This window comes from Melitaea cinxia, chromosome 29, assembly GCF_905220565.1.
Source record: "Melitaea cinxia chromosome 29, ilMelCinx1.1, whole genome shotgun sequence".
Taxonomy (NCBI): domain Eukaryota; kingdom Metazoa; phylum Arthropoda; class Insecta; order Lepidoptera; family Nymphalidae; genus Melitaea; species Melitaea cinxia.
In genome coordinates this window covers 2884251-2894201 of record NC_059422.1, presented here as the reverse complement: position 1 = coordinate 2894201, position 9951 = coordinate 2884251, and the positions used below count along the sequence as shown (strand labels likewise).

The window sequence follows — 9951 nt, the reverse complement described above, 5'->3', positions numbered from 1 at the left end:
AATTAAAGTTCAAATTCGCTTAACGAACGTTTTGAATATCTATTTTAATGTGGTGTCAAAATGTATTGTACTCTAACACAATGGTAATGAGTTTGAAATTCGAATGGGCGTATTCTCGCAGTCAACTCCCCACTAGGAGGCGTGGTTCCTCACAATGGACAGATTGAACAAAGCTTATGAAGGATTTGTCAGATACGGACGTTCGATATTCAGAATTGTGTTAGTGGCCAGTGCGTGTAGTGCTCTATCGATTTAAAACCGTCAAACTAGTGATGGAATCGGATTTAAGTAAAATGCCGACGAAAATACCGCCTAAAAACTTTTCGATCGAATCGATAGTCGGTCTAAACGAAAGGCGTTCACCAGAAATAGACATCGAAAATACAATCGGTAATTTTAACAATGAACAGTCTGAAGACGAAGAGTTAAAAGTTCAGGAGGGAAAAGTAGATTATTACTTTCAACAGAATCGTGTCGCGAGTTTTCCGTTTTTCATGTCTTATGATAAAAGGGTTGTCGCTAATGGATATGCTGAGGGTCAAGGGAGTGAGGACATGAAGAGGGACAGTCCGAGGAGTGAGAGGAGCGAGATGGACAGCGATGGAGCTGATGAGAGACCGAACGGTGAGTTTTTGATGTATTTTCATTTTTTTTTTATTTGTTAGCCGACGGCTATTTTATGTGTGGCGTGTTTTATCTTTTTTTAACTTCTTATTTTTAACCTATTATAAAAACTCAAGAATTTAATAAATTTTTAAAAAAATCTATGATGTTGCGCACTTGCTTTAGATCCACTGTGTACTACTTACTTTGAGATACGTATCTATACTTGTTGGCGTAGGCACCATTATATTAACGTAGATAACTAGATAACTATTTAGGTACCATTAGCCACTTACTACCTACGTTAATATTAGCGCTTAACCCTAAAAAGATAACGTTATTTTTTATCACGGAAAAGATAAACATGTGCCTGAGAAGCACACAACTTTTAATATGGATTTACTTAAAAATTAAAATAAATAATAGGTAGGTATATAGTTTTTTAACTTCAGTTCAATTTTACAATTATTAATAAGTAAATAAAATACAAATACGTAATATTATTTGTTTATTGTTAGTAATTATGTAACAATTTACAAAAAGTAACAAAAATTAGAGGTATTTATAGTAGACATTTGTAGCATTTTGTATTACTAAATAATGTATTAACATATAATTACTGTTTAGTTATTATAATTACTGGAAAAATCAATAATTACAAACAGTTGTTGCAAACACATTTTCTATGTTCATCCCACGCGGTCTTTTTACACTTTATATACGTCATCTGCGAAGTTCTTTTTATTTGCCTCTACATAAGTCACAGCGATCCTGAACTTTAGTTGCAGGTTCTTCATCGGCCTCTTGAGCCTTTAAGTTTTGATCTCGTCACACAATGTATAATTTACATTTTAGTCGATAAATTTTTCATGTAATCTCTAAAGTTTAATCGTATTTTTTTTTTAGTTTTGATAAAACACTGTGAATGTCAATCTATATTACTAATATTATAAAGCTGAAGACTTTGTTTGTTTGTTTGAACGCGCTAATCTCAGAAACTACTGGTCCGATTTGAAAAATTCTTTTAGTGTTAGATAGCCCATTTATCGAGGAAGGTTATGGGCTATATATCATCATGCCAAGACCAAAAGGAGCGGAGCACCAATGAAGAATGTTTCAAAATCGGGGGTTACTTTTTCCTTTTGAGAGCTTCCGCTGCGTGCGCTGTGAAAACAGTTAAAGTTTCGCAAAAATAAAACATCGCAGCAAAATAATGATTAAGTATTGCACGCGCCTCTGTTCCACGCGGACGAAGTCGCGCGCAGAGGCTTGTTATATAATAATTGATAAAAGCTTTATTTAAAATACCTACCATTATTATTGACCATCTATTAGTCTTTCTAGACCAAGACATCTAGGATCTGTCTGAATGTGTCGACACCGCCTTTTATTTTCGTTGTATAACATCATTATCTCATCTTTATGAGTTGAAGGGTTTGTTGAATCTTCATAAACCATCTCTATAGGTTTGGCTTGTATACTGTAGGTTGTATGCTTGTATATTGTAAGGGTACAAGTTTTTTTTATGTCACTATGTCGGCAAACAAGCGTACGGCTCTCTCTCGGCATGGTAAGCGATTACCGTAGCTTATAGACGCCTGCAACACCAGAAGCATCGTAAGCGCGTTGCCGACCCAATCCCCAATCCCCCCAGGAGCTCTGGTCACCTTACTCACCAACAGGAACACAATACTGCTTGAAAACAGTATTATTTTGCTGTGATCTTCTGTAAGGTCGAGGTACTACCCCAGTCGGGCTGCTCCATATTTCGAGCAGGAAATTCCTGCTGTGCCCTACCTCAGTTAAATCACAGGTTAAACCACAGGTTCATCAAAATAGAACATAGATGTACCAACGCCTTGAGATATGGGTGTTTTAAAAATCTTCAGGATTATATCTATTGATTATAAATTGCTAGTTATAAGTTACGTCACTGTTCCATCGAAGTGTTTAGGTAATATTTTATCAGTTTTAGTTTTGAAAAACTTCATTCAGCTGTTGCGGTTGTAACTAAAAGGGGTCAAGAATAGAAAGCGAGCTGTTATTACCCCGGGAAAACTGGATGCAAGGCCATTGAATTTTATCAGCAATAATTTCATGACTTCCTTAATGGAATTAATTTTTTTGAATTTTGGATTTTAAGCATGTTTTCAGAGCAATTAATTTTTCATAAAGATTAACTAATCCCGCAATAATCGATGTAGGAAGTTGCTAACTTTTGGGCACATGCTTAAACCGGTAAAAAGGGGATTACTTTTTGACTTTTGTCATTTCTCAAATAAAAACTCTATAGGCACTAGTGACAGATTTTTTAAATGTTTTTTTCCCGGGAAGCACGAGATTACACACGTTACACGCTGGGCTACGAGGCCTCTGTAGTTCAGGGGCTCCGTATTATTAATACGGCTGATACGGCGGTAGCTACGCCCCTGGCTTTAAGTAGGTAGCACTGTAGCGTTTTTCTTGATTTCTTTTAAAAATGTATATTTTTCTGATTAAATACTTATTTTTTTACTAGCGACCCGCCCCGGCTTCGCACGGGTGCAATGCTGATACTAAATATACTACAGAATGTCTTTATTTATAGTGTGAAGCTAGCTTATAGCATGGTTATTAACATAATAACCACAACATTCAAATATGCGTCGTTAGATTACGCGTTGTTACAGAATGCGTTGAAGAAATAAAGGTTCACTGCTCGTTCCCTGTAGGATGATAATATGTAGCCTATATTTTGACCCGACCGAAACAGACAAAAATTCTAAAAACTATATTTTTGGTTTCGGTATCGATTGTAGATCACACCCCAAGTATTCTTTAAAAAAATATTCAATGTACAGTTTTGACTTTCCTACCATTTTATTATATGTATAGATTATCTACGGAAAACAATATCAACAGTGTCATATAACAGTGAAGTGTAAATAATAGCAATGTTCCACTTAAGTCCCGCAACGCCATTGACCACGACCACTGAAATTGCCGTTCCGCTAACGTTTAAACGCCGCGGGCGGTGCAGGCGAGATTTATTGGTGGAACGCATATTTGAACGCTGTGTGCTCGCGATATGGTGGAATGATAAAAACACGCAGCTGTGGGGTTTGTGAGTAAGCAGTTCTCATGGATTGCAGTCAAACTTAATTCAACATGGATTTACGTGAATTTGTCATTGCGTTTTTGAAGAACCGAATGAGAGGTAATGACTTGGAAAGTTTACTAAGTTCTGATGACATTCACGATTTAACGTTGAGAGGTGTTTTTTATTTTATTTATTTATTTAACATTAACACCAACAAGACATACACTAACAAGAACAGAAAAAGAATAAATTTTTACAATATTAAGTATAAGTGTTGCCTTAATTATAGGTGTTACACACAATTCGCAAAAAGAAAACAGACGCACAATATACAAATAAAGTTATATATAACAAATTCATATTAAATTAAATCACAATCATAATTTTTTCAAATTCCCACCACGTTTCGATGAAAGCCAACTCTGACCCACCTATATTTTGTGGGCGTGATGTAGGGGCGAACAGTGACGTCATCTGCGACGTCGAGCGATCGCTCGCGACGACCACGGGCCTTAGGTGGAACGATAGAGAGGACGTTACAATCGTTGCGGTCGCTTAGTGGAATGCACCCACTGTGTAATATTTTATAGTCTTTGCGAGTGAGTTTATTAAAAAACACAAATGTATATTCTTGAAAAAATTGTTTAACAAAAAAAAAAGCGATTCGATATTATAAATATCTTACTTAACATAATTATTATGATATTTATTTCCGTTTGTTTTTTCCAATGTATTATTTATGTTTTTACATTAAATATTTTTTATTTTTATTTTTTTATGTTATTAATTAATTATTACTATTAATTGAATTTTATTTATTAACTCCTAATAATTAACTACTAATTAACTATTTCCTATTACTTACGACTGATTCACTGTGTAGAAATGGACTCCTTGCTAGACTATCCTGATAACGGTATACTTTTTTTAGTCGGGGATCGTTACTCATAGTAGGGAATATATCCGCCAACCCGCATTGTAGCAGCGTGGTGGATTAAGCTCTGATCCTTCTCCTACATGGGGAAAGAGGCCTATGCCCAGTAGTGGGATATTACAGGCTGAAGCGATCTACCTATAAAATACCTACTAAGCTACTTGGGTCGAATATGGTCACATTAAGGTTTGTTATCCTTTTTTTATAATAACAAAGCTAAGAAAAATCTTTAATAAAGGCAAAAAAATACAAAGACAATAAAGGATAAATAGTATTTTAAGCAGTTTAAAGAAAATAGAAAGTGGCCATATTTCCGACGGTAGGTTAATAGGCTTTAGATTTTTTAGAATGTCTTTTACCTTTTTGATTAGAAGCCTTAGTTACTTACTGCTTTACTCTTGTTCATATCAGCAAAATATTGTTTTCTTTTTTGGGAAGACATTTTCGATGGTCCTGGCTCATTATTTTTCTCAGTAAACATTGATTTTGTTAGCTCCTGTGCCGAACTATTAATAGCTTTTGCCCTTGGTTGTAGTTTTAAGACTTGACGTTTTCCCAGAGTTTTTAAAATTTCACAAAATGATGAATATGGCTTATTCAATGTTGTGGAGCAAACGTTCCTGTAAATATGGCCAAACGCTGTCCATATTTACAGTCATGCAATTTTTTTGCTTTTATATTAACAGATAAAATACACGCAATGGCTTAGTAAATAAACAAAGAAATATTAAATTGCAATCGTCACACAACATCGTAATGTGAAAAGCAACGATTTTTATTTGAAAAGTAACAAATTACAAGGTAATACTTAATGTTTTTATAACCTCAACAGCACGTTTTACGATAGTGGCCGCTGGGCGACTAGCCAGTGCGCGGGAAGGCTGACAAATACGCTGTCAGATACATGCGACATTAGCGACAAGTTAAATATTGTCGTTTTGAGGTTATTACTAACTGTACTGTAACTGTTTTAAATAATGGCATGTGGCCATATTTTTCGGCTGGCCATATTCGACCGAAGTACTAAACATTAAAAAATTAAGTAAATCTCACCAAGTTAATTTGTTTAAAAAAAAATAACGAAAAATTTGTACTTAAGATTTTATACCTAAACCAAACCTCGATAAGTATCTAAAGCCGTCGGTCCTGACTGTAGTTAATCATAGACCTCACCTGATATGTCAGCTTTCGATTATAAAGAAGCATCAAAATCGGTACATCCAGTAAAAAGTTATGAGGTTATACCTACGCAATAAAATAAAAAACGGTTTTTTTTTGGAAAATAATCGGTTCACATCACTAGTAACAGTACGCTTAAATGAAATACAATATTTAATAAATTATTAATCTCTTGGTATCTCTTGGTATACATCGCCTTTTAAAATTGTCATCGGCTTGATTAAATAATAACTTGATCGAGACAGACAAAAACAGAAAATAACTTTCGGCACTTTCTATTTTTAATTTGTTATATAATAAAGAATTTGTTATAATATAAATATATATACCTATATACCTACTAGCTGACTTTGCGAACATCGTATTGCCTTATTTTTTTCTTAAATATAATAATTACATATATCAAAATAAAATATAGCCTATTTTTGAAGTTGGATCAAACTGTACATGGTGTGAAAATTTTATTAAAATCGGTTTAGTAGTTTTAGAGTCCATCGCGGACAAACAACGTGAAGCGTAATTTATGTAGTACCTGGGTGACCGAGCTTGGCTCGGTATTTTTAGTAAATCGTGTTTTTTTGGAAATCATATTTAAGTACGAATTACATATTGATAAAATTTGAATAATATTTTGCGATTTTACCGACATAATAGTAAAAAATATGAACTGGTTATTTAAATAAAAAATCACGGGGATTTGAACTGAGATCTTCTCGGTCGATCGCGACCGGCCGATTTCCCACCTGACCTATTGCAACTTTATTGACAATTGCGAAATTTACCTTCGTATTCTAACGATGTTGTAGCCATTTTTTCATTACCTAAAACAGGGATAAAACGACATTTTCTAAAAATGAATCCTACTATATCGATTTATCGCCCCCGAAATCCTCTGCATACTAAATTTCATGAAAATCGTTGGAGCCATTTCCGAGATTCAGATACAAGTATTGCTCGTTTAATAATATTATTAATATATAAGTATACATATATGTGTGTGTGTGTGTGTGTTTCTATTGATGTTAAGTTTGTTATTTTGTACAACATTTTAATTCAATTTTTTTTTGATACCAGTATCTCTTAGTGTTACGAGTATAATCATAAATCAGAAATGTTGCGTTAATTTTGTTGTTTATGCATGTAGGTACGTAAATCTATAGATTTGGTTGTTTCCCAAATAAAAATAAAAATTAGTTAAGTATACAAAAAATGCAGAGTAGATAAGTAAAATGATAAAACGAGTGTGCCTTAGATCAGACGACTGAAGTAAAACTTACGAAACGTAACCCTCTCTCTTTCTATCTTTACTAACTTATATCTCCCTCTCAGCTTCCGTTCGCCTCGCCCGGTCACACTTTTCGTAACACTCTCGTCACGCATTCACCAGCTTACTCCCCAAGTCAAGTGTGCGTATTGAAGTTTTACTTCAAAAACAAACATTTTCTCGTGTTGACTGTGAACGATGCAAATTTTATTGTATTTTTTTTACGCGAAAGAATAATAAATATCCATCTGCCTTCACAAACGTATGCATATGCATTCATCTATATGTCGGAGGTAGATTTCCCTCGCTCATCGTCTCCTGAGTACTCGGTCTACTTCGGTGGTCAATCAAAATCAAAATCAAAAACAGCTTTATTCAAATAGGCCAAGAGCACTTTCGAATCGTCATTTTACAAATTAAAACTTTAAAAATAAATTATTATTTTTGTAAAAGTGAAGCTACCACTGGTTCGGAATGTAGATTCTGCAGAGAAGAATCGGCAAGAAACTCCGCAGTTACTCTTTTGAAAAATAATATATAAACTGTGTTTTAGTACAAAATTAGTAACATGTTGCATAAAATACAGCGTCAATAAGTCCACACATCTTTATCAACTATGTAATCCTGCACCGAGTAATAAGCTTTATCTATTAATTTTTAATAAAAACTTTAAATTTATGTTGAGACAATTCCAAAATCGTTTGTGGTATTTTATTATACATGCGAATACCATGACCCAGAAAGGAAACGTTTACTTTGCGCAGTTGGAAACTTGGAGTTACAATTATGTTATTCGTGTTTACAATGCGATTATTACTATTTAATTCAAAACAATGAATATTTTGGTGAATATACATAATATTGTTATAAATATACTGCGACGCAAATGTTAATATGTCTACCATTTGGAAAACATCCCGTAGGGAGACTCGATGTTGACACAAATAAACACAATTTATGATATCACCAATTTCTTATAACACAGGAATCACTTAGCAGAAAGGTAGTTTAGTAGAAAGGTACGCAGCACGGAACGCGGGATTGTTATTAGTTAACGGGGCGGAGACTAACTTCTTAGCATTCGATGGAATCACCGTGTGGGTGCCGGGTCCATCGTGTGGCAGAGGGAGAAACTCAGAGCAGTTCCTAGGACTTGCGACCTGGGTGTAGGTCTAAGGAGATCCCCTTTGAGATGAACATCAACACCCACCTTCATTGCTCGAGTTGTCCGCCCTGCTTAGCCAAATTATTGATCGTAATATTAATTCGTTTGGACAAATTAATTGTTGAAAGAGTCTAGGTTAAGCTACTAGCAGGATACAACAAGTGCACCGTGCCAAGACTGCCTTAGCGGCGGTCGCACCGAGCGTTTTATACACGTCAGAATAACTCGAGTAATAGAATGAGTGAGGGTAGGTGAGTATTGAACGATGTGCGAGGTGGCGTGATTGGTGCATCTGTTGTTTATAAATTCCTTGTTAATTGCGCACGACAGCGCAAATGACGACATATATACCTATTACTACGTGAAGTAAAACTTTGTACCAGAGAGAGAAGTATGAAAATTCGCACAAATCAAATCAATCAAATCAAAAATTACTTTATTTAACTAGGCTTGGAAAGCACATTTAAATCGTCAAAATCAAAATCAAAATCAAAAATAGCTTTATTCAAATAGGCTCCAAGAGCACTTTCGAATCGTCATTTTACAAATTAAAACTTTAGAAATTAATTATTATTTTTGTAAAAGTGAAGCTACCACCGATTCGGAATGTAGATTCTGCAGAGAAGAATCGGCAAGAAAGTCATAGTTAATACACACGTATAGTTAATATAGAGAAAGAGTGCAGAATACTAATATTTATTTTTAAATTATGCATAAATATACATTAAATCTATAAAAAAAAAAAAAAAAAAAAAACATTACACACAATACAATATATTTGACACACGCGTCAATCAAATTGAGATAAGATTATTAGGTATAAAGATTAACATTTAATATTGTCTTTACTGAATGTCAAACATAATAGCTAATAACTAATATATATGTATATATATGTTCAAACTTATAATTTAAATTAATTATGGTTAAATTAATTTCGACCATTGGGCGATAACTAGTACAAATAAATACGTAAGTACAAACTATTTATCTCTTACCTGCTTTATTATTTTGTTGCAAGATATTTTTTTTTCCATTTTTATTGTTATATTTGTCAATGGCGTAGCGTGGTTTTTTGCCGCTCTGGGCCCACCGAAAATATGTCGCCCCTACCATATCATCTGAAGCACAATTTCATTATGTTCATTAACCGACTTTAAAAAAGGAAATTCTCAATTCTACTGTATTTTTTATGTGTTTTTAATTTATATTATGATTATTGCGCTAGCGGCCGTGGATTCATTCGACGTCTAAGAACAATATATCTAGGTTTATTTCTATGGTCCGTACAGATCTTTATCGAAGTCTTCGAATTATTTTGTATGACGTAGTCCGCAAGTGTAGTGATAGCTAATATTAAACTAATAACAAATATAGGCTGTTTGGCTATGTCATTAAAGAATATTGCCACCTCCTTTCTTCCCGTGGGTGTCGGAAGAGGCGACTAAGGGATAACATAGTTCCACTGTCCATTTATCCCTATTTCTTTACTAAACACCTGCACTTGTACTAATTAAAGTATAAACTAACCTTTACTCTATTAGTAATGCTTAAAAGCATATAGCGCTGATATTACCAATATCCCGACTAGAAAAAAGGTCAGGTTCAACCAGATCATGTATCCGGATCACCGGATCAGGATAGAATAAGGCATTCCAGAATCGGCAAACTCTTATCAGGACCAGGTCTGGTCCAGACAAGGATAGCCTGATGTAAAATATAATCAA

The 9951-nt window shown here is 34.2% G+C and overlaps 1 protein-coding gene across 1 annotated transcript in view; it reads left to right on the top strand.

The window, feature by feature from the left end:
* Positions 1–272: 272 nt before the first annotated feature.
* The window catches only part of LOC123667951 (segmentation protein even-skipped), a 40164-nt gene continuing 30485 nt past the window's right edge, over positions 273–9951 (top strand). Inside the window, exon 1 of the mRNA XM_045601779.1 lies at positions 273–624. Within this exon, the coding sequence (XP_045457735.1) occupies positions 273–624 (352 nt within the window). The remainder of the gene's footprint in view (positions 625–9951) is intronic.